This window comes from Notamacropus eugenii, chromosome 4 (assembly GCF_028372415.1).
Source record: "Notamacropus eugenii isolate mMacEug1 chromosome 4, mMacEug1.pri_v2, whole genome shotgun sequence".
NCBI classification, from domain to species: Eukaryota; Metazoa; Chordata; class Mammalia; order Diprotodontia; family Macropodidae; genus Notamacropus; species Notamacropus eugenii.
In genome coordinates this window covers 22,823,687-22,846,381 of record NC_092875.1, presented here as the reverse complement: position 1 = coordinate 22,846,381, position 22,695 = coordinate 22,823,687, and the positions used below count along the sequence as shown (strand labels likewise).

Sequence of the window (22,695 nt, the reverse complement as noted above, 5' to 3'; positions counted from 1 at the left end):
CCCTAACCAGGAGGCTAATGTAGGGAATGGTGCCCAGCCTTCGCCATTGCAGATAGAAATGTGGGTTGTTTTTTAGGGGGAGGTTCTTATATTCTCAGTCTCAGCCATTTCCAAAGCCACTAGGGCCTCAGTAACCTCCATCCCCTGACTTCCTTTTTTATCCAGGAGTAAGCCCCCTTTCCATGTTTTACAGATCATCCAGCAGGCAGGACAGGTGTGGTTTCCAGACTCTGCCTTTAAAACTGCCCAGGCCATCAAGGATTTCAACCGGGAGAGATTGCCCCTGATGATCTTTGCCAACTGGAGAGGATTCTCCGGGGGCATGAAAGGTAAGGAGGAAAGTAAAATGAGCAGGTCTAGACAAAGGTGCAAACGGCATTGTGGTAATAGATGAAACCCAGGTCCTGAGGACAAAAAGCTTGCACTGGAGTCCAGGCTCAGTCCTTATTAACTGTGGGACTTTGGGTAACTCACTTCATTTTTACAAGCCTTGGTTTTCCCATCTGTAAAATGGGAATAATAGTACCTATTGGATCTGCCTCCCAAGGTTTGCATGAGAATCAAATAAGAGAATGTCTGTGTTTTATAACTACAAAGCATTAGGTAAATGGGAACTGTGGTTACAGGGAGGTTTGGGTCCCACTCTTATCAATCAACAAGTATTTATTAAGTACCTACTGTGTGCCAGGTGCTGGAGATACAAGTACAAAGGATGTAACAACCCCTGACTTCAAAGAGTTTAGGGTTAGGGCTGCCTTCTAATTACATTACATTCTAATTTAATTCAAATGTTCTCATTCCGGAAACTTTTAAGAAGGGAGGAGGAGAACGATGATGATGATGATGATGATGATGGTAACATTGGCCCAGGAATAATTTCCTGAGGTATTCCTGTCTGTCCTGTCATTTGGTCCTCCATAATGCGGGCAAGACTGAGATGGCCTTCATCATACCAGGGAGGCCCCTGAGGACACTTGCCACCAATGAGCTACAGGACAGGAGGCCAGGGTCAGAGAGATGACTCCAGGCTCCTAACTTGAGTTCTTAGAATTCTCAGTCTCAGGAGCCTCCCTATTCTCAGTGGCTGACTTGGGCTCTGCCCAATGTGGCAAAGAGTGGTAGAGCTGGAGAGGGTCTTTTCAGGATCCTCCAAGGCAGCTGAGAATGATCATGGAGGAACCCTTGGCTATGCATCTGTGTATCACAAGACTCTGTTTATAAAATGCTTCACTGACGTAAGATAAAGAGAGTGAGCTTTAAGAGGGGTAGCCTCCTTCCGCCATTTAACAACTGAGGAAGTAGACTTCCAGGTGGAGTGACTCCCCCAGGATCATACAGTTAATTAGTGGTTAAGGCCTAGCTCCACAGCTAGAAAGGACTTTAGACAATCCCTAAATCTCTTGTCCCTCTGAGTGTTAGGGTGCTATTATTCTGCTGCAGGCAAAGTAGGGTGAGGATTGATTAACTAGAGTTCTGTTAGTTAATTATGTCTATGGGGTTGGGGCTGGGGTGGGGCATTGGGGATGGAGAACCTTCCTGCTGGAGATCCCTCTCCAGTTTCTGAGACCATGCTGCTCTTGATAACAAAGCTGGCTGGGCTGGGGGTGGGGGGCCTTTTGGTCTCCAGACATGTATGACCAGGTGTTGAAGTTTGGGGCCTACATAGTGGATAGCCTCAGACAGTACAAGCAACCTGTCCTCATCTACATCCCCCCATATGCTGAACTCCGTGGAGGCTCATGGGTGGTCATTGACCCAACTATCAACCCTCTGTGCATGGAGATGTATGCAGACAAGGAGAGCAGGTATGTCTCCAGGGGCTGTCCTGGGCTTTTCCTCATGGCTTCCAGGCCCCTTCTCAGTTCTGACTCAAAGAGCACCAAGATTAAATTGTTATTCTGAATAGAATTTGACATCTTCTGGTGGTTCAGGCTGGTTGGTTTTGTGACCAACAACATGGTGTAGTGTCAAGAGCCCTAGTCTAGGAACGAGGAAACCTGGATCCTCACCCTGGCTGGGACACTGACTGCGATTCTTCTCTCTACTCAACATTAAACTTCTTAAAGACTGGGTCTTACTGAAACTAGGTTTCCTAGCATCTCCTTTAGCCCTCTGTATGCATTAGGTGCTTAATTATTGTTGTTTTAAAAATATATCTGTTTGAGGGTCTCAGTTTCCTCATCTGTAAAATGGAGGGATTGGACTCAGACTCCCTTCCATCCTTAGCAGTCTATGTTCTAAGGTCCCTTCTAGCTGTGACATTTATTGATTCCAACTCTCTCTTCTTCATAAATAGGGACAGATGGCATAAAATGGCCATGGGGGCTCATACCACCATGTTACTTACCTTCTGACTTCTGTTGAAACTCCATAAACACTTCTTAAGCACCTACTGTTTGCAAGGCATTACTCTAGACAGTGGGGACACAGAACCACTCTTGGGCAGTGGTCCTTCTCCTTGACATTTTATGGGGGAGCGGGAGAGAAGGGGGGGAAACCATGTGTACACATATAAACACACACACACATACACACACAGTTTGTGCCAAGTATTTTCAAGGTAATTTGGGGGGAATAGAGACCTTTGTGATTGGTCACAGGACACCTGGTAGAATTTGACTTTCCACTTTGTCCCCTCCTGTTACAATGTGGACTCCTGCAGAGCAGGGAGTCTTTGCCTCTCATTTTGTGTCCCCAAAGCTTAACCCAGTGCTTGGGTCACATACACACAAGAAGGGTATAATCAGTGCTTTTCATCCCTTGTCTGAGGGTCTTTGGAGACCATCTAACCCAACACTCTTATTTGGTACCCAAGGTAGCTGTGAAGTCCAGATCATATGGTTCATGAGTCGCAGAGCCAGGCCATTCAATCACTAAGCATTTATTGATAGTCTCCAGCGTCCCAGGCACTGTGCTGGGTGCTGGAGAGGCAAAGACCGACAAGAAATGGTTCCTACCGTCAGGGAGCTTATGTTAGAGTGGGAGAAGGATGAGATAACATGCTCATATATAAGAGATACAAGACAGTTTAGGAAAGGAAGGCCCCAGATGTTGGAGAGATCAGCACAAGCCTCATGCAGAAGGTGCTGCTTGAGCTGAGTCTTGAGGGAAGCCAGAGATTCCAAGAGACAGAGGTGAGGAAGGAGAGCATTCCAGTTCTGGAGGATGGCCAGTGCAAAGGTATGGTGGTGGGAAATGGGATATCCAAGAAAGAAAACTGGGCTAGACCATAAAGTGCAATATAGTGCAATAAAGTGTAATACAGAAAAGGTTAGAAAGGTAGCTTGGGGCCAGATTGGAAAGGACTTTCACAGCCTATTTGGAGTTCTTTGAGTTAGGAGAGTGGCATGGGCTAGCCTTAGACTTAAAGAGCAACACTTTGGCAGTTGTGTGGAGTTTACACTGGAATAGAGACTTGAGGCAGGGAGGCCAATTAGGAGGTCATTAGACAGGAATTCAGACAGGAAATGAAAAGCATCTGAACAAAGATGGCCATCATTTTTCTTTGGACTACATATATATATTGTATCTCTCGTTAATAGCATCCCTGAGAGACCAGTGCCCAGTACAGAGTCCTTAGTCACTTAATAAAATACACATTGAAATTGATTGGAAAATGAGGATCTAGAAGAAGAGGATAGTCAGCAGTGTCCCATGCAGCAGAGAGTCTGAGAAAGATGTGGATGGAGAAAAATCCTTCTGATTTGACAATTAAGGGATCCTGAATAACTTGTGAGAGCAATTTCAGCCCCCTGATGAGGTTGGAAACCCAACTGCCAAAACTTGAGAAGCAAGTGGGAGGATGGACAGTGTGGTCACAAGTGTAGACAGGGCCAGGTCCCAGGTCTCGTCCTCCCAGGCTTGAACTCTTTCTACTGACCCCCACTGTCCCTTCACGAGGCATCAGGTAGTGGTGGGACATCTACTTTTAGTAACCTAAGCCCTGGCTCCTTATTTTCCCAGAGGTGGGGTTTTGGAACCTGAAGGAACTGTGGAGATCAAGTTCCGGAAGAAAGACTTGATAAAAACCATGAGGAGGATTGACAGTATTTACATGAAGCTGGTGGAACAGCTGGGTAAGAGGAGAGAGAATGGGTCCCTTCTCTCCCTCCCTCCTTCTCTCTCTCCATCCTTCTCTCCCTCTTCTTTCTCCCCTCCATCCCTCCTTTCCCTCCTCTCTCTCTTTCTTCCCTCCTTCCTTCTCTCTTTTCCTCTTTTTCTTCTTCCCTCCTTCTTTCCTTCCCTCTCTCTCCCTCCCTCCCTTCCTGGGCTACAGAGCTGGCCTTAATGCCTTGATGTCTCCTTGGCACCACAGGGGCAGAAGACCTGTCTGAGAAGGATCGAAAGGAACTGGAGAGCAAGCTGCGAGCTCGGGAAGAGCACCTGCTGCCCCTCTACCACCAGGTGGCAGTGCAGTTTGCTGACCTTCACGACACGCCAGGGAGGATGCAGGAGAAGGGTGTCATTACAGTTAAGGGAGTTTCCCAGTGTCCTCTGCTCCCAGAAGGAAGGGAGGTGGCTGCTGCTCTGGTCCATGCCCTGGCCTCAGGCACGGCTGCCCCTCCGGAGGCCTGCAGAGAAGTGGGGGAGCCTTCCACATTGGAAACACCAGCCCACCGCCAGGCCCCACCACCACCACCCTGGCTGAGCTGCTAGCAGACGTGCAGCCACCTTTGCAGCATGTCCCCTGCATGCAGCACTGAAATAACTCCTTGATTTTATTGTTCAGTTACATTTAATTACATTACATTACATTTAATTACATAATTTAATTACATTTTAAATATTAACATTAATTAGCATGAACAGAATCATTTTTCATTGGATATAAAATTGGGTTTTATATAGTTTTCCAATGTCAGAGCTTGGAACCTGGTCCCTTGCCTCCCAGGGCTCTCCCTCACCTTCTCCCCAGGAGCGCTGCCTCTCCACTAAGGACTGTGGCTTCTCTTTCAGGACATTCTGGAGTGGAAGAATGCACGCACATTCCTCTACTGGCGTCTCCGCCGCCTCCTCCTTGAGGACATCGTCAAGAATGAGATCCTGCAGGCCAACAGCGAGCTCAGCCACGTGCACATACAGTCGATGCTTCGCCGCTGGTTCATGGAGACGGAAGGCGCTGTGAAGGTTCTTTCCACCTCAGTTCCCTGGCCTCTGGCCCAGCACGCACCAGCCTGCATTCTTTAGAAAGACATCTTTGCAGGAAGGAAGACTCCCCAACTGCTCTCAACAGAGTGGGGGGGGGGCTGGACCTCTCTGGGGGACAGATCAAACCACTGCCAATCCTGTGCTCCTAAGAAATGTGGATCTTTCTTTTTCCTAATTCTCTTCTCCCTGTTTATTAGTGCCAGTTGGAGAATGGATTAACCCTGAAATAGTGGGCAGATGTATACGATAGACCCCCAACCTGGTAGACCTCCCTTCCTCTGGGGTCTTCTCATACCTCTGTGGAGGTTTCCAATATAATGACCCAGCAGGGTGCTTGTCATTGGGAAGTGCTTCCTACTATTAATACTTTGGCTGAGTGGATGAGCCTGGGCCTGCCCTCAGCTGTGAGGAGGCAGTCATCAGTCTCATGATTCTCCTGGATAAGTCACTCAGAGGCCTCTTTGCTCCAGGAGGGTCTGGGAGCTAAGGCTGATTTGTCCCAGTCAGTTCAGTTAGCATCTTCACACTGGGAGTTTTCTGAGGTCCTGATCCCTGGTGTCTACCTGTGCCAACCTTCACCCTGCCCCCTCCCCTGGTCAACTCACCTTCCCTCTCTTCCCAGGGATACCTCTGGGACAACAACCAGGTGGTTGTGGAGTGGCTGGAGAAACACCTTCAGCAGGAAGATGGTCTACACTCTGCCATTTGGGAGAATATCAAGTGTCTAAAGAGGGACTTTGTCCTCAAGACCATCCGAGGGTGAGCCAGAGCAGCTGGATGGTGCTCCAGCAGAGGAAACGAAGAGTGGGCTGGCAAAGGGGGGCAGTTTTACCTCTCCTCCTCTTTCTTCCCTCCTCTCCCCCTTCCTCCTCTTTCTCCCCCTCCCCCTTCTCTCCCACCCCACCTTCCTAGGGCTAAAATGCAGTGACCTAGGCCTAAGCCCACAACTCCTGTTGTGTGGACATGTCCACCTCTCTGGACTCCACTGAGTCCTGGGCACAGCACAGCATAGGCCAAGGGCATTTAGGCTTGGAAAGGACCTTCCAGGTCATCTCATTCAGCCCTCCCCAGTTCAGTGCGTGAATACTCTGTATAATGGCCCAACTAGACATTCCCCAGTTCCTGTTTGAACACCCCGGGTGGTAGGCAGTTCACCACCTCGAGTTGGTCAGTTTCGTTATCATGGTCCTTGACCCCGAATCTGCCTTCCTGACTCCTACTCTGTCCCTCCTAGCTGCCATGGTCACCACTTAGGCCAGTCCAACTATCCAAGTGTGTTGGTAATCTGGCTCAGCTTACTGAAGCTAGGACAGCTCCCTAGCCCCCTTGCTCCAGCTCTGCCTGTCCCAGGCTCCTTCCAGTTCGGACAACCCTGCAAATGTGGCCTGATTGAGGGCGGGGGGTGTCTCTGAGTCCAGGGCAGTCAGCCCCACATTCCCAATCCTTCTCTCTCTCATTTCCTTCAGCCTGGTTCAGGACAACCCCGACGTGGCCGTGGACTGTGTGATCCACATGACGCAGCATATCAGCCCGGCAGACAGGGCCCAGATCGCCCACCTCCTGGCCACCATGGAGAGCCCAGCCTCCACCTGACCAGGGGATGCATGGTGGGGCCGGACACAGTCTCGCCTGGGAGAGGATGCCCCAGTGACCTGGAGGTGTCCAGTTGAGGCTGCTGGCTGCCGCTCAGAGCCCCCCACCAGGGTTTCCCCCTGGGCATTTCTGCGGGGCTGGAAGAGAAGGCAGCTTCCTCAGCCTCCAAATAAAGGCATTCGTGAGGCCTTTTCATGCAGAGATGTCTGCCCTTTGGCCCGCTGGGCAGTCATGTGTTTGTTTTGGCTCGAGGCGCCTTTGTTGCATGGCCCTCCGGGCACCAGGCCTTACAGGGGCATCTGACACTCACGCACAGACTCTGGCTCCTAATTAAGGATCCTCCATGACTGAGGAAAGGGGACAGACTTGGGGCCCCAGATCCAAAGGGGACTGGAGGGAAAGCCGGCTTTTACCAGGTCTATCCTGGCAGACTGGCTGCCTGCCCACAAGGGGATCATGGCAACTTTTTTTGGATCACTTTCCTAAATGAAGAGGAAAAACAGTTATTTCAGAAGAATGAATGACAAATTACTAGGGACATTAATGGGAAATACTCTTAGTAGTAAAGTGATGATTTTTTAGGAGAAATGAAGTATAATCCTGGCTCTGGGGGGCTACATGTTCTCTGAGATCCCCTTTGTGGTGAGGGGGAGAGGCTACCAGGTGCTTCCCCTAGGGCTGGTCGCCAGCCTCTCTAAGAAAAGCACAGACACGTTTTGCTTCCTCTCTGAGTGGCTCGGTCCCAGGCCATCCTGCCTGCTGCCCTCACAGGTGCCAGTTTGCCTGCCGGACTGGAGCATGTGCAAGGAAGGGAGACACGTTCCTTACCTGACGTCTGCCATGATTAGCTGGCATCCCTACTGGGACACCGGTTCCCCGCCCCCCCACAGACTCTCATTCACAGAGGAACCTGCTGCTAAAGTTGCCTTTCCTTCCCGCATCAGTGCCTTGTTACCGGTGGGCCTTGTGCCCACTACACACTGCCCAGCAGACAAAGAACAGTTATATGTAAAGCCCAGGTGGTTTAGTGGAACAGTGGCCCTATAACTGTCCTGATTTGACAAGAGGCAGATGGCTGAGTACCCCTGGAGAAGGAGGAGGAAGGAGCCTGAGCTCTGGACCTCTCTGGCCTATGGGATCCAGAGCTCAGCTTCTGATGGGTTAAGGACTTGCTGCCACTATGCATCTTGCTGAGCAGCATTTATCAGAGACTCTCATGCCAGAGTCACAAAATGACCTGATCTGATTTATCCTAAGTACCAGGCAGAAGCGAGGACCGAGGCTCTTAACGTGTAGTTGTCAGTCCATGAAAGCCCTGGTGGATGAATAGGGAAGAAGGTTCCCAAGGAACTACTGCATATTTATCACTCTGAGGATGGTGTGGAGGCGAGGCTTTGCATGTGTACCTGTGCACACTGGGCCTCAGGCGGGAGGTCATGCCGGTCCTTTGAGGGGTGGTCTAGACTAGAGAGAGCTGTCAGGGAGGCTTCCAATAAATTGACCTTGTTTTTCAGATGTGTGTCTGAAACTGGACTCCTCATTCTGTGATGGATAAAAGATGACCATCTGTGTTGTTCCTTATACATCTTCCCCCCCAATTAGTCCCTCATGCCCCACCTACATACACATTCATTCGTTCCCCAAGCCTTTCTTAAGTACCTGTTCTATACATGGCACTGTGATAGGCCTGGTCTCAAGGGGCTTATAATGAGGGAAGGAAGATAAACATGGACATCAGTAGAAAAGGAGTGAAGGTGAAGGTAGGGGCCATATGAGGATTTAGAGAGAGTGCATACGCCTCAAGCCAGGAGGTGGATAAGATGCTTCCTGGACAAGGAAGCATCCTGGGCCACTGAGGAAAAAGCAGCCGGCATTTATTAACCTGTGTGCCAGTGCTTGGAGTAAGGCGAAAGGGAAACTGTCCTGCCCTACCAGGGAAGATATCACCTATCCCCAAGTAAGTGAAGAAGTTAGGGTGGGGAGGCCATCTCAGCGTTAGGGGAAAATGGCCCAAGTAGATCAGTGTGAGACAGGCTGACCTTGTCCAAGGTCACAGGGATGTGCCTGCCAGGCTGTGCCAGTTCATTTCCTCCTCTCCTGCCCAGCTGGCTGAATAATAAGAGGACGTTAGCATCACTGGTAAGCCATGGAACCAGTGACTGACATCTACCAGTGAGACTAGGACACTTTTTATCAAACTTGGAGTGCTAGACTGCAGACAGAGAAGACAATCGTCTTGTATGATTCTAGCTTCACACTCCGACAGAGGACTGCCCTATGTGGGAGGGCTGCTTTTCACTGCCTGGACTGGAGATACTTTTACCCTTTATCTTTGATGTGGGGGCTTGTATTCTAGCAGCAATGAGTCACTTGACATTGCTTTAGAAGGAGGCCGCGTGTCTCCCTGAGGAGTCGTGGGCACAAGGAGAGAGATCGCGACATTGTAATACAATGGCCGCTTCCTCTTATGGGAGACCTCTGTGCATTTGGGGGTTTGCCTCTTCTCCATTCAGTGCCCACCTGGATCCTCAAGCTTCTGCTTCTTACCTACCACCATTGCCATGAGCTCCTTCCCCTTGTCTTGAGCACCAGGAGGAATAGGCACCCTCCCTGTCTTTTTCCATGCCACACCCATGCTCTACCTTGAGGAGAAAGTAAAGTACCCCAGGATGTCCTGGTGCAACATCCAGTATTCACCTCTAACATCAGGGGAATGGACACAGAGCCAGGTCTAGATCAGAACCATTTCTCCTCCAGGTCATTTCTTGATGATTACAGTCTTTCCTAGGTAGGGCAGATGAGGATTTCTTCCTGAGGAATTTGGGCCTGGGTGACTACAAATCATTGGACTTTCAAGAGTAGTGATCAGAAGACCTGTGGCTGAGGTCTCAGTGGTTCTGGGTAACTCATGCTAATTCTACCTGCCAAGGAAAATGCTGTTGTAGCTGGAGGACTAGGGTTCTAATCCTCCTGCTTATTTATCTCCTGCATGATCAGGTGTCCTCATGTTTCAAATGAAGATGGACATGAGGATGCCCAAGGTCACCTTCAGCTCAACCTTTGTTTTAGGGGGACAACAGAGAGTTTTTGTAAGTGTGTAGGAAGCAACAACCAACCTAAAAGGCTGAGGGAGGTTCCCATAGGGGTAGTAAACCCCCAGGAACAAATGCTATAATCAGCACATTGACTGACTCTGGCAAGCCAATGATGTCAGTTAGGAAATGGGAACTCTTGTCTGCCATTTTGAAACACAAAGACATTTTGGAAAGATCCTTAAAGTTCAAAGGCAGGGTCCTAAGGTTAGTCCTGTCCTTCTGCAAAATTGTCTCAGAAAAAAGAAATAGAGCTTTAGAGCCACCAATGAGGTGACCTTAAGTTCTAGGATCAAGGCAGCTAGGTGGTGCCACATCTCCCCTTTAGGGCCATGCAGAAGAAGCCGATTTTTTCTTCCACTAGGGCTTCATGAACACTTAACGATAGTGATCATATCCTCCCTCAGATCTTCTCTAGGTTACACCCCAATTCCTTCAACAAAACTTCTCGTGGCCCAACTTTAAGGCCCTTCACTTGAAGTGGTCTTGACCACCCTCTTCTGAGGTCAGTAAATACTGTCATTGGTCCAGTGCTTAGCACAAGGCCTGGCACACAGTAGGCGCTTAATAAATGCTTGTTGACTTGACAAACCACTTCGTCACAGCCCTTTGCTGTTCATAGATGTCTGGCCAATGGACATCCATCTCTATTTCACACTCTTGAACAACAAACACCATTTTTTTCTCATTTTATTGAAAAAGATTCTATTACACTATGTTTATAAAACCTTGGTGTTGCCCTAAGAAACATTCACCATGAACAATTAAAATATCATCAGTGATCTGGGCCACATTGCAGGGAAGAGTCTCCTGTGGCTTGTGCAACATGGAGTGCTCTGCCCACTTTATGGACATCTGAAGAGTTAAAGGGACCCCAAAGGTGGTGCCCTCCAATTTGCGGCCTCCAGGCAGGCCTCAGACCAAATCGCTCCCAGCAGACACACGGCTGCCTTATGAACCCTACCCAGGATGAGTTCCAAAAGGGTCTACCCACAAGAAAGAGGAGCAATCACCATCTTGTTGGCCAACTTTGGACCACAGGGGAAGTTCCCATCCCTTTTTTTCTTTCAATTTATCTTGTGGTTCATGATTCCTCTTCATTTCTCATTCCTCCTGATCCCCTCCAACTCAGGACCCCTAGATCAAAACCGTCTGCAGAACAGGTTATATGAACCAAAGCATCATCAAAGACACAAGAGTGAACAAAACATGGCGAGTGGTCAATGCATTAGCCACTTCTTTACCATTTGTAGAGCTGTGCATATCACGGTTGGGTCTGAGTCTTAAAATCCAATAGAAACTCTCTGCTGCTCAGCCCCATGCCAATGAACAATCAATACTGTACAGCTGGGTTTTTGTTTCTAAAAGATGAGCTATGGTTCACAAAAAAATGAGGTGTTTCACAGTATGCAAAGTATGATTCAAAAAAGAAAGCCAAGGTTGTAGGGGACAAAGAAACAAGTTCAGGATTTGGTTCACCCATAATCTGTGTTAGAGGCAATTCAGGGTGCAGTCACTCAAAGAGCCAGGGGCCCAGCTCACAGGGTGTGGTCTCAATCAGTCGTAATAAATATAAATAAATTTACAAACAGTAATACTGCCTAGCACAACCCAGGGGACCTAGTCTATGGAAATCTAGGGAATGTCTTCATGGAGATCCATTTCAGAACTCTCCAGCTCTTCATCCCACCACCATCCTAGGACTGGTCTCCCAGGCTTGGGCTCCATCCATCAGAGACTTCCTGGGGCGGTTCCACCCAGGGTCCATCAGGCTTCTCAGAAGAATAAATTAAGAGTGTCCACAGGAAAGGAAGAGTCTGGGGCTGACAATGGAGCCCCAGATGATGGGGGTGCTGGACATCCCAGGGCCCCACAATCAGACTGGGCTTTTCCTAGAATTGGGTCAGGCCAAGGATCAGGAATGACCCTGTAACCCTGCACTGTTTGTGCAGAGACATCTGTCTGAATAGTTTAACCAGAGTGGAAGCAAAGTGGCTCATCCAGTCACACAGTAGTTACTAAGAGTCCAGGACATGCTTAGGATATGTTCTATGCAAAGGGTCCATGGAAGTATATAAGCATGGTGGGCTTGTCTCTGTCTCACCAACAGCTCTGTACCTTGCAAAGGGCCATGAATACAGCAGTAGAGACCCAGTGGTGGGTGGGGGTGTGTCTGGGGTCAGGGACTCCAGCAGCTCATGGGGTCCACTCCACATTGCCTCTAAGCACCAAAAGCTCCCTCCACACTTCCACACTTCCAAGGACAGGCACCCCCCACCCCCACCAGGGCCAAAGAGCCACAGCCCACTCAGAGCAGGGCAATGGGTTTGTTGCTTGGCGTGCCCAGGTACTGGGCAGAGGAGGACGACGCACCATCCCCTGAGGCTGCGTAGGTGGTATACAGACTGGTGACCTGTAAGTCTGAGAAGGACTGGTCACTGCTGCTGGACACAGGGGTGAGTCCTGAGGCTCCCAGATCACAGTCCGACAGCTGCAGGGGGGAGTTGCTGAAGGCCCCAAGGGTGTCCAGGCTAAAGCTGTCATCCTTCATGGCATCCCAGAGGTTCCCTTTCAGAGGCAAGCAGAGCCATGTCACCCCAGGTGCCCTCCAAGCTCCCCTGAAGAGCCACAGAGCAGGGGCAGCAGGCTCAGCCCCTGGACACTCGACAACCCACCAGCACCACCGTCATCTCCTTATAGAACAGGACAGGTCTCCTACATTCATGGGACAGGGGACTTTAGACATCACCCTTCATTACAAGTGACTTGTCCAAGGTCACACCACCACTAGCAAGTCACAGACTCGATTAAAACCCACGTCTTCTATCTCCAAACCAAACAATCTGTCTGCTGCTCTTACCTGGCCTCAGTCTCAACAAGCCCTGGGGGACCGTGGGGTGAGAAACAAAACCGGGAGGCTGGGGCTGGTCCCATGGAAGTCATATATGCACCAATGGCTCCCAAATAAATAAACCAAATCTTCAATGCTCTGTGGCCCCACAACACATAGTGCTCAAACACTACTAACTTGGACTTCTACGGTCTGCTTCTCACCCCCCAGTCACTAAGATCGCTCCCAGTTCTGACATCCTGTGTTCTCAGATCCCTTGGCTCTCTCCTAACTCCTGTGCAGAGATGATGCTCCTGAGCCCTGGCGGGATGTGCATCGGCCTTGAATTCTCACTTTGATTGTGGCCCAAGGCATATGTAGCTTCACCCACCTTCCCTGGTCCCCTCATGAGTAATGCCCTGTTCGCACTCAGGCTCTGCCACCTTGGCTGGATTCACCAAGGAGGCCAAATGACCATAGCGGTCCTGCTCTTGGGAAGAAGACAAACTACACCCACAGACTCAGAATCACATTCAGAAGGCCTAGGTTCAATCCCAGCTTGGCCACATGTAAATCTGAGCCAATCACAACCTCTCTGGGCCTCTGGGTCTTCTAGGATCTTCTGATCCCATGACCAAGGGACCAGTGGAGTCCCTCCTTCTCTGGATGGAGCATTGCTCCATTCTCCAGCCCCCGCCCCCATTCCTCCAGGACCCCCAGTCTCACTCACTCACCCTGGAGGGCAAAGTCCATGATGCTGGGGTCCAGAGCGTCCACCTCAGTGCTCACATCACCCACAATGCTAAGAAAGTCCACAGGGCCTCTGCTCATGGCATGGTGGGTGGGGAGGGGACTGCAGCTCACATCAGGCAGGGCATGCAGCGGAGGGGTCTGGGCTGGCGCTGGAGAGCCGGGGGCCAGGCCCGCGCGAGGCTGCAGCTGGTGCTGCAGGGGAATGGACTGCAGCGACAGGGTCATCACTGGCTGGGGCGGGAATCGGGAGGTGGCCAGCCGGCCCTGGGAGGCCGCAGCAGCGGCCACCACTCTGCCCAGCACAGGGATGTCCGGCTCCCCGGGCTCTCCCAGGCGGCGACAGCTCTCCGGCCGGTCACTGATAAGCTTGTCCAGCTCCTCTGCAAGAGATGGAGAGAGAGGGAGCTCAGCGCCTGGCCTACAGGGCCGGGAGGTGGGGGGGATTCAGACAGAGGTAGCTCACGTCTTGGCCAGCCCAGTCACTTGGGACAGGGCCCTTTTCTCCCTGACCCCCTTCTTCTCAATCTCCCCTTGACAAAACGAGGGGTTTGGGCCCGATAACCTACATGGTCCCTCTGAAATTAACCTGGGAGAGAAAACAGATTTTTGTGAAATGGAAATGACATGAAGCGTTAGAAAATCATGGGTACTAAAATTCATTTGCTCCTCACTGCCCACGAGGTGGGTCCTGGAGGTTTGAGTCACCTGCCCTTTGACAGATGGGGAAACTGAGTCTCCAGGGGCCTCCTGTGGGGGCAGCGTGTGCCAAGGCCCTACCTGGGTTGGCCATGCTCCGGCGAATGGCCGCCAGGTCCTTCCTCTTCCATTTGTACATCTCCTCTTCCATCTTGTCGATGCGTGCCAGGTTCAGTGCCCACAAGCAGCCCTTGCGGGAGGAGCCGCTTGTCTTGTTCTCCACCTTCTCGAAGCATTTGTTCAAGGACAGGTTGTGCCGCACGGAGTTCTTCCAGCCATCTGGGGCCGTCTGGTGGGGAAGAGACCACAGAGCCGGCTCAAGCCACAGACTGCCCACCCACCCCAGGCAGGAAGTTCCCTCCCTGCTGAGGCCATGCCCTCTGTTCATCATCTGTGGAGCTCAGGTCCTTCCCAAACTGTGGGATCTGGACTCCTACCATTGCCCGCTGGGGGTATGCCTGCCTCAGTCTCCCTTCCCATCCAGCCTCCTTCCTACAGTCCACTGGCCACAAGACATCCACAGTCAGGTCTTCTCAGACTGCTGAACCGCCCCACCCCGCCAGCCTCCTGCAGGTCCCTGCTCAAAGTCCACCTTCTGTGAAGGGCCTTTCTTGGTCCCCCTTAGTGCTGGGCCTTCCCTGTGGATTCTCTCCAATATCTCCGATCTAGATAAGCCTGTTTTCATGTCCTCTCCCTCATTAGACCAGGCAGGAGCCTGGCCTTTCCTAGCGCAGTGCTGGGAACATAGTAGGTGCTTAATCAATACTTGTTGACTTGATTCCCCCCAACCTCAGGGAGGCCCTCGGCAAGGAAGGAGTGGGTGGGGCTGAAGCCAGGCTGGACAATGCATTCCACAACACCAGCAAGGGTGCTCAAGTTGGACAGGCTGCCCCCCACCACCCTATGCCACAGCTTATACCCTTGTGGGGTTCGGGCCTGCTCCTCACCTTGAAGTAGGGAAAGTGTTCCTTCATGAAGCTGTAGATCTCACTGACCGGGAGGCTGCCTGTCTTGCTGTTTTTCAAGGCCATGGCGATAAGGCAGCTGGAGGGGGATAGTGGCCGAACATTCAGATGGCCCCTGGTTGGAGGCTGGGGCTTGCGGGATCCATCTGTCTAGCTTTCCTTCCCTTCTTCCCTCCCTCTCCCGAGGAGTTGGGTGGGTGGGTGGGGGTCTGGACTGAGGAGGGATTGCCGCAAGCCAGTGATGTGGGGGAGGGGTCAGTGTGGCCCAGGCATAGAGAGTCAGCCCCAAGCCAGGAAGACCTGGGCTCAAATCCTGCCTCTGACTGGGTGACCCAGGGGACTCTAAAGGGAACCATGAAGCATGTTGAAAACAATGCTGCCTCAGGCGTTTTATTTGCTATGTGACCTTGGGCAAGTCATGTCACCTCTGTCTACTTCAGGATTCTCAAAAAATGGGGATACTACTAGCAGGCATCAGGCAGGTTGTCATGAAGATCGAATGAGATAATGTTTGTGAAAAAACGCTTAGCACAATGCCGAGCACACAGTAGGCAGCACGTGTAAACGCTTCCTCCTCCAGGATGGTCGTCCTCCCCTAGCTTGGGGCAGAGGCTCTGGGTCACTTGGGGTCAGGCAGAGCCTGGGCAGGGGTGGGAGAGCTTTCTGGGGAAAATACTAGAAGGGGGTTTTTCTCGGTCATGGGTTAGACTGGACCCCTGCCCTCCCAAGGCTTACATTGGACAGAGGCTGCTGACTTCTGGGAGAACCGTGTACCGGCTCCATAACCCAGCCCCACCTTGCCCTCCTCCTCCAGGTAGAGGTTCATAGGATCATGGACAACAAGCTGGAAGGAACCCTGGAGGCTAGAGACTCTAACTCCTTCATTTTTACAGAGGGGGAAACTGAGACCCAGAGAGGTTGGTTCTGCCAAGGTCACACAAACAGCTAACCATCAGAATCAGAATTTGAACTTGGGTGTTTGGATTCCAGAGCCAGTGTAATTTCCAGTCCTCTGCCACCAATGCCAAAAAATATGGAATGTACCTGACTTCTGCCCTCCCCCTCTCCGGGCCTCAGTTTCCCCACCTATAAAAGGGGATGATGACCCCATATTTTGTACCCCACAGGACTATAGTGAGGAGCAGTGGAAGCCATGGCTGCTAAGCCACAAGCAGGCATTAATTAGAGCTTACAGGCTGGACACGGCCTCAAGGCACCTTTAAGGCTGCCCAACCTATGGGGGGGGGGTGCGGTTAGAACCCCTTGTCTGTCTGCCTAGGGTCTCCAGGCCTACTGTTGTAGGGGGAACGATAAGGGGAATTCCTGGATGAGCTGAGCACCCCGCCTCCTGGATGAGAACATGGGGGGAAGGTATAGGGAGGGGGCTAGAGGGCCCAAACTAAGTCTTGTCCCTGGGGGCTCTCTGGGGACCTAGGAGCTACAGGGCAAAGAAGGGAAGGGAGCCCCAGAGCAGGGCAGGGGCACTTACCTGTAGGAGTAGATGGGCTTGGGGTAGTGCTTGGGGTTCAGGTCCTGAGCCGAGTGTGCAGGGAGGCGGGGTTGGGGGAAGGGAGGCTGCGCCCCGAAAGAAACACTGTACATTCCCGTAGGAGGGCACTGACCATAGGAGACAGAGAGGGAGGGAGGGAGTGAGAAAGGCAGAGAAAAGGGAACAGAGAAATAGAGAAAGGAAAGGAATATCAAAGAGACAGAGAAGACGACAAAGAGAGAGACAAAGACAGAGAGAATCTAGCAGACCTTTATTAAGCGGCCATTACCAGCTAGGACCTGGGAAGGTAAAGACTAAAAGACAACAGTGCCTGCCCTCAAGGGGCTTGCAGGCTACTGAGAGGAAGCCCCAGGCAAGCAGTCAGGAGGGCTTCCTGGAGAAGGGGGACCCAGAGCTGAGCCTTAAAGAAAAACGACACACAGGCAGGAGGAAGCAAGAGAATCAGCTGGCCAGCGTAAGCTAAGTGGGCGTTCAGGGCTCTGCCACATCCCCCTGGGTTCCCCTGAGGCCCTCTGGGAAGGGTGGCTCTCCTCTCTGCTCCCTCATGATGCCAGTGGGGTCCTACCCTCCAGCCTCTCCTGGCCAGCATCCTTACACAGGGGCAGTGCCTTGGGGTCTGGTGGGCTTCTTCTTAGAAACCAGGTCCCCTAGGACTCCTGTGGAGGTCCCAGCCTCCTTCTTGTACCTGATGTGTACCCTGGGCCAGAGTGAATGTTGACTGCGAGGGGGCCGGGTAGAGCTGCGTCTGGTCCTGCAGGCTGGGTGAGGGCTGGCCCCCCATGGGGAATTGGCTCATCTGCAGGGGAAAGGAGGAAGAAGAGATGATGGGTTGGGGTGGAGGCCAGGATCTCATTCCCTGCCCTACCCTCCTCAACTGCACTTACACTGGCTCCATGGGACCCGATGCTGCTGAGCCCCAGCATGCCCTGGGGGGGCATGCTGCCTGGCACGTGGCCGATGGTGCTTGGGGCACCCACTGCAAGCATGCTGGCTGCCATGGGACCTAGGGCAGGGGCAAAGCAGAGAAAGACAACCAACCACTGGCAGGAGGGCCTCGTGCTCCAGTCCGGCATGGCCACGCAGGAACAGCGAGGGAGTGAGATCGGCCAGAGGTGCCCTGGAAGCCCTCCAGGGTCTGGGAGCCAAGGCCTTTTCCCTAGCATGAGACTGCACTAACCCAGCCGTCTCTCCCTCTCTCTCGGCTTCCTGAGCTAACACTTGGCATCTCTGCTCCCCCATCCTGGGGCAACACCTCCCCCAGACCCTGACCATCCACAGTCTGTCTCTGCACCCAGATGGCCCCTGGCAAACCCTCCCTTCCCACCATGCCCCACTCCACTGCCCCAAAGACACCACGCACTCTCCCCCACCTGTGCTGGTGACATTCCATCCCCCGGTATGCCCACAACAAGACCAGGGATGGAGCCCTCTGGATGGGACCTCAGAGGCTGGAGAATCCAGCCTCCCCATTTAATAGATAAAGCAGCAGAGGCCTTGGGAGGTCACATGGGTCATAGGTCCAGAGCATGATGTTATGGACCCCTTGGACAGTCTGTCAGAAGCCTCTGGACCTTTGGCAGAATTAAGTTTTTAAATAAATGAAGGAAATGCTACATACTAGTCACAATAAAGATGTTACTTTTTTTTTTCCCCATCCAAGTTCACAGAGCCCTTGAAATCTATCCACAAGCCCCTTAGTCATCTGTGAACCTCAGGCTGGGGCCCCTGATATGGGGCTGCAAGGGACCTGAGAGGCCAGCTAATTAAACCCACCTATTTCACAGATGAGGAAGCTGAGATCCCCAGGGCAGAAGGGACATACACCAGGAGATGGTCCACCGGTTTCAAGCTCCACTACTACCTTTACCCCAACATCCCCAGATGTCACCATCACTTTCATCTGACTTTTTGCAGGATGTCCTTGGGTTGGGAGGGAGCCCCTTGTCCCTGCTCATGGCCCAGCAAAGGGATAAGCAGCTAGGAAGTCTGGGGCTCTGGTTCTGAACCCTCCCTGTCTCAGCTGTGTGACCTTAGATAAGTCACCTGCCACACTAAGCCATCTGTGAGAAAGGGGATTAGGCCAGGCCACCAAGGACCCCTCGAGCCCTGACCTTCTACAATTCAGGATCTCAGAGCAGCTGGCCAGCACAAAGAGGTGGCCACACACAGTAGGGATTCAGGAAATATTTGTTGATTACAACAGAGATCCCCAGTCCCCGGCAGAAGCTCTATTCCTAGGGGGATGTGGCTTTTCTGCCAGGCATCTGGGAACCTTGGAGCCATCCTGGGATCACCAGATTGGGGGGAAGGAGGTCGGGCATGGCAGTGGGCACCAGGATGCCCCACCTGGAGAGCTGGCTACCTGTCTGCTGCAGCAAGGTGCCAGAGTTGCTGAAGTCCATTCGGCCGCTGGCCATCTGCTGTAGCCTGGGCACATCCACTGCTGTCAGCCAGGAGAGAGACTGCAGGTCACTGGGCAGCTCGTCCTCAGCTGCCCGGGAGGAGCCTGAGGCCATGAGCCTGCTGGGGGACCAAGAAAACAGAGAGCAGGAAGGCTGTGGGGATGGTGAGCAGGGCAAACAGGGGCACCTGCTGGGTCACTCCCTAACACTGTCAGGATGGGGCACAGTACGGAGTAAAAACCAGACACTGACTGGGAACACTGGTCTGAGGAAAGCACTCCCAGAAAGCCCGGAACTGGGCTTAGGAGACTGAGCTCTGACCCGCGGCTGAGGGACATGGAGTCAGGGACATGAGTGAGAATCCTGCCTCAGGTACTCACTTTCTATGTGACTGAACAAGTTAGGTAACCTTTCTCAGCCACAGTTTCCTCATCTGTAAAATGGGGATAATAACAGTAGCCTGCTTGAAAGCAGATGAAATATGTCGAGTGCTTTGCAAACCTTGCAAGCGCGGTATAAATGCTGGCTGCTCCTATACTGCTGGGCCATTTCCCTTCCCTAGGGATCAGCTCCTTCATCTGTAACTGAGGGCATTGCACTCAATAAGCTCCACCTCAGCTCCAGAATTTTACGTGGAAGAGCCCTCCCAGCCCCGACCTCCCCCGTTCTGAGGCCCCTCCCAGCCCTGACATCCCCTGTTCTAAGTGACCTCTCAGCTATGGTGAATCAGAACTGGGAAGGGTCTTAGAACACAAAAGATGAAACCATTTCATTCTACTGCTTCATTTTAGCAGTTGGGGAAGCTGAGGTCCAGAGAGGTAAAGACACCTAGATAGTGGCAAGACCAGGACTAGCACTGATTTACGGACTAGTTTCCCAAAATCTGGGACTTGCGGGGGACAACATGGGAGGGATTCTTTTGCCAGCTCTGGCAGATCTTGGTGACCTGTAGGGTCACTTCCAAGTCTGACATCCTGAGGTTTCTTAGCCCCAGGTCTATGTGATGGTTTGGTTTTTTATCCATTTTGGTCACCATATTTCAACATCGTTGGCTTCCTCTGGAATCCTGCGTATTTTGTTTTATGCATTTGCAAATACACTTCTGAGTAGGTTTCCTGGGCTCCCTCAGCCTGGCTGTCCAAGGTGCCTGGGACCCCAAAGGGAGAAGCCCATAAGGGCTCAAACAGAGCAGTGTGGCCCAGGGGAAAGTGCTGGGTCTGCAGCCTGAGGTCCTGAGTTCCAATCTCACCCTGCTACTTCCTCCAGGTTACCTGGGCCTCATCTTCCTCATCTGGGAAATGGAGACATTAGACTAATCTCTGGGGTCCCTACTAGCTCTAAATCTCTACTTCTCGAGCCCAAATATTCGACATGCCACAAATAGGCTGGTGGGGAATTTGGGGAAGGGAGGAGCCAGCGAGGCAGGACAGAGCTTGGAGTTAGGGAGATCTGAACTCGAATCGGGCCTCAGACATTTCATGTGTGACCCTGGGCAAGTCACTTAACCTCTGCTGCCTCAGTTCCCTCAACTGGGAAGGGGAAAGGGATGGGAACATGGCTTTCTTAAACACCTGCTATGTGCCTGGCACTACGTAGAGGGCTTGATTATCTCATTTGTTCTCAGAGATTCACCGTGATGATCACATAAAATAATATTTGTAAAGTGTTCTGCAGACCTTAAAGCTCCGGAAACTCAGAGCTGGTGGGCAGCAAGTTCTAGGACGGTGATGTCATGAATATGACATAGTAGATACTAAAATTATTATTCAACAGCAGGTAGTACAGGCCTCTTTCCAAGGGAAAACAGAGGAGGAAAGGATAGGGGCAGAGGGACAGAGGGGAGACAAGGGAAAGAGATGGGAGAGACAGGAGGGGTGCAGGACTGAGCTGGACAGGCAAGGAAGCCTCAGGGAGGGCAGGGCAGGGCCCACCCAGCCTCCTTCTCCACCAGCTTCCTGGCCTTCCCTCTCTCCCCAGTTCTGTTTCTCTCTTTCTCCTTCTCTGTGTATCTCACTCCCTCCTTCTTTCTCTCTCTCTCCCCCCTTCCTCCCTCCTCTTTTCTTTCTCCCTTTCCCTCCTTTTCTCTGTCTCTTTCCCTTTCTTCTCTGAGTGCCTCTCCTTCCCTCCTCTCTGTCTCTGCCTTCTTTCTCTTCCTCCCTCCCTCCTCTCTCTCCCCCTCTTCTTTCTCTCTTTTCTCTCCCCTTCTGTCCATCTGTCTCTCTCTATTCTACCTTTCTCTGTCTCTCTCCCTCCTTTTCTCTTTCTGTCTCTCCATTCTCTCTTTTTTCTCCATCTCTCCCTGTCTCTCTATTTGTCTCTGTCTGTCTCTCTCTCTTCTGTAGTTTTTGGGACCATAATTAGTGTTGTCATGGCAACCCCTGTTCAGTTATTTGGTCCAGGCTAAAGCTTGCGATCCCAGGAAAGGGGGCATCAGGTGACTACCCCCCTGCCAGGGATTGGCTGGATCAAATGTAAACAGGAGCCCAAAGTGTTTGAAAAGTGGGCAGGCAGGCCCTGATGGCCCCCACAACAGTTGGCCCCGGCTGGCATGGGCCGCCTCTCCATTGTGCTGGGAGCGACTGCTGCCCCCACGGCACGTGGCCCCCATTGTTTCGGGGTCTCTTGCCTAACTGTTTCTGACCCCGACCCCCCCAGCCGCCTCTACCCAACTCCAAATTAATCTGGTTGAGTGACAGCTAGCATGCCCCCAGTCCCCAGGACCATCTGGCCCCCTGCTCCCTGCTGGGCCCTTCCCGACAGGCCTGATTGCTCCAGCTCTATCCCCAGGGTCACCCAGGGCCCAGGGCACACGCCTCCTGTCAGGGCACGCATGGGGTATCCTAAGCCCCTCCCCACTGAAGCCAAGACCAAAGAGTGTGTGTGTGTGTGGGGGGGGTGTATCCATGTGTATACATTCACGTATGTGGTGTGTCTTATGTGTGCCTCAGTGTGTACCTGAGCACGGGTATGCGGTGGGTATACATGTGTGCATATGTGAGATGGGGAAAGCGGAGGCCCCGAGGCAGAGCAATGGCTGAGTGTTGCTCTGGGGGAGAGGCCAGGGGCTTGCGGGGGAGCTCATACCCCAATTCTGCTCTTGGTCCAGAAAGACACAGACAAGTCACTAAACCTCTGGGGAAAAGGTTGGGATGTGGAGCTGGGGAACCTGGGTTCAAGCCCTGGCCCTGGCTTGAGCAAGCCAGGTCACCTCTGCTGGCCTCACTTTACCCAGATGTAAAATGAGGGACAAGGCCTCAGGGCCCTCCGTGGCTCTGCTGACTGTGCCTGCTGACTTTGGGAAAGGCGTTCCCAGACCAGATCTCACTGAATCCTCTCAGGAGGCCTGGGAGGTGGACAGAGTGGGATTTATCATGCACATTTTACAGATGGGGAAACTGAGGCTTACAGAGGTAATGTGGTCTATCGAAAGGTGGGGGAAAGAAAGGGAATAAGCATTTACATAGTCCTACTGTGTGCCCAGCACTGTGCTAAGCACTTTTTACAAATGTTTTCTCATCTGACCCTCACAACACTGAGAGAGGGGTGCTGTTGTCATCCCATTTTACAACAGAGGAAACTGAGGCAGACAGGGGTAAGTGAACTGCCCAGAGTCACACAACTGGGGTCTGAGGGTGAATCTGAGTTCAGGACTTGCTGAGGCCAGGCTTAGCTACGGCCCAGCAAGACCTCAGAGAAGTGACTGCAG

At 52.1% G+C, this 22,695-nt stretch overlaps 2 protein-coding genes across 5 annotated transcripts in view; one reads left to right on the top strand and one right to left on the bottom strand.

Annotated features, from left to right (window-relative positions):
• The window catches only part of ACACB (acetyl-CoA carboxylase beta), a 110,389-nt gene extending 102,135 nt beyond the window's left edge, over nucleotides 1-8,254 (top strand). For all 3 annotated transcript variants that reach the window (XM_072600173.1, XM_072600174.1, XM_072600175.1), the window contains 7 exons: nucleotides 194-329; nucleotides 1,628-1,805; nucleotides 3,964-4,076; nucleotides 4,316-4,470; nucleotides 4,957-5,127; nucleotides 5,771-5,907; nucleotides 6,615-8,254. In XM_072600173.1, the coding sequence (XP_072456274.1) occupies nucleotides 194-329; nucleotides 1,628-1,805; nucleotides 3,964-4,076; nucleotides 4,316-4,470; nucleotides 4,957-5,127; nucleotides 5,771-5,907; nucleotides 6,615-6,741 (1,017 nt within the window). In that variant the 3' untranslated portion in view covers nucleotides 6,742-8,254. The remainder of the gene's footprint in view (nucleotides 1-193; nucleotides 330-1,627; nucleotides 1,806-3,963; nucleotides 4,077-4,315; nucleotides 4,471-4,956; nucleotides 5,128-5,770; nucleotides 5,908-6,614) is intronic.
• Nucleotides 8,255-10,496: 2,242 nt separating this feature from the next.
• Nucleotides 10,497-22,695, bottom strand: part of FOXN4 (forkhead box N4) — a 31,231-nt gene continuing 19,032 nt past the window's right edge. For both annotated transcript variants that reach the window (XM_072600178.1, XM_072600177.1), the window contains exons 3-10: nucleotides 18,950-19,110; nucleotides 17,472-17,590; nucleotides 17,273-17,383; nucleotides 16,567-16,694; nucleotides 15,060-15,156; nucleotides 14,194-14,401; nucleotides 13,398-13,796; nucleotides 10,497-12,401 (exon numbers count right to left, since the gene is read on the bottom strand). In XM_072600178.1, coding sequence (XP_072456279.1) covers nucleotides 12,142-12,401; nucleotides 13,398-13,796; nucleotides 14,194-14,401; nucleotides 15,060-15,156; nucleotides 16,567-16,694; nucleotides 17,273-17,383; nucleotides 17,472-17,590; nucleotides 18,950-19,110 — 1,483 coding nt within the window. In that variant the 3' untranslated portion in view covers nucleotides 10,497-12,141. The remainder of the gene's footprint in view (nucleotides 12,402-13,397; nucleotides 13,797-14,193; nucleotides 14,402-15,059; nucleotides 15,157-16,566; nucleotides 16,695-17,272; nucleotides 17,384-17,471; nucleotides 17,591-18,949; nucleotides 19,111-22,695) is intronic.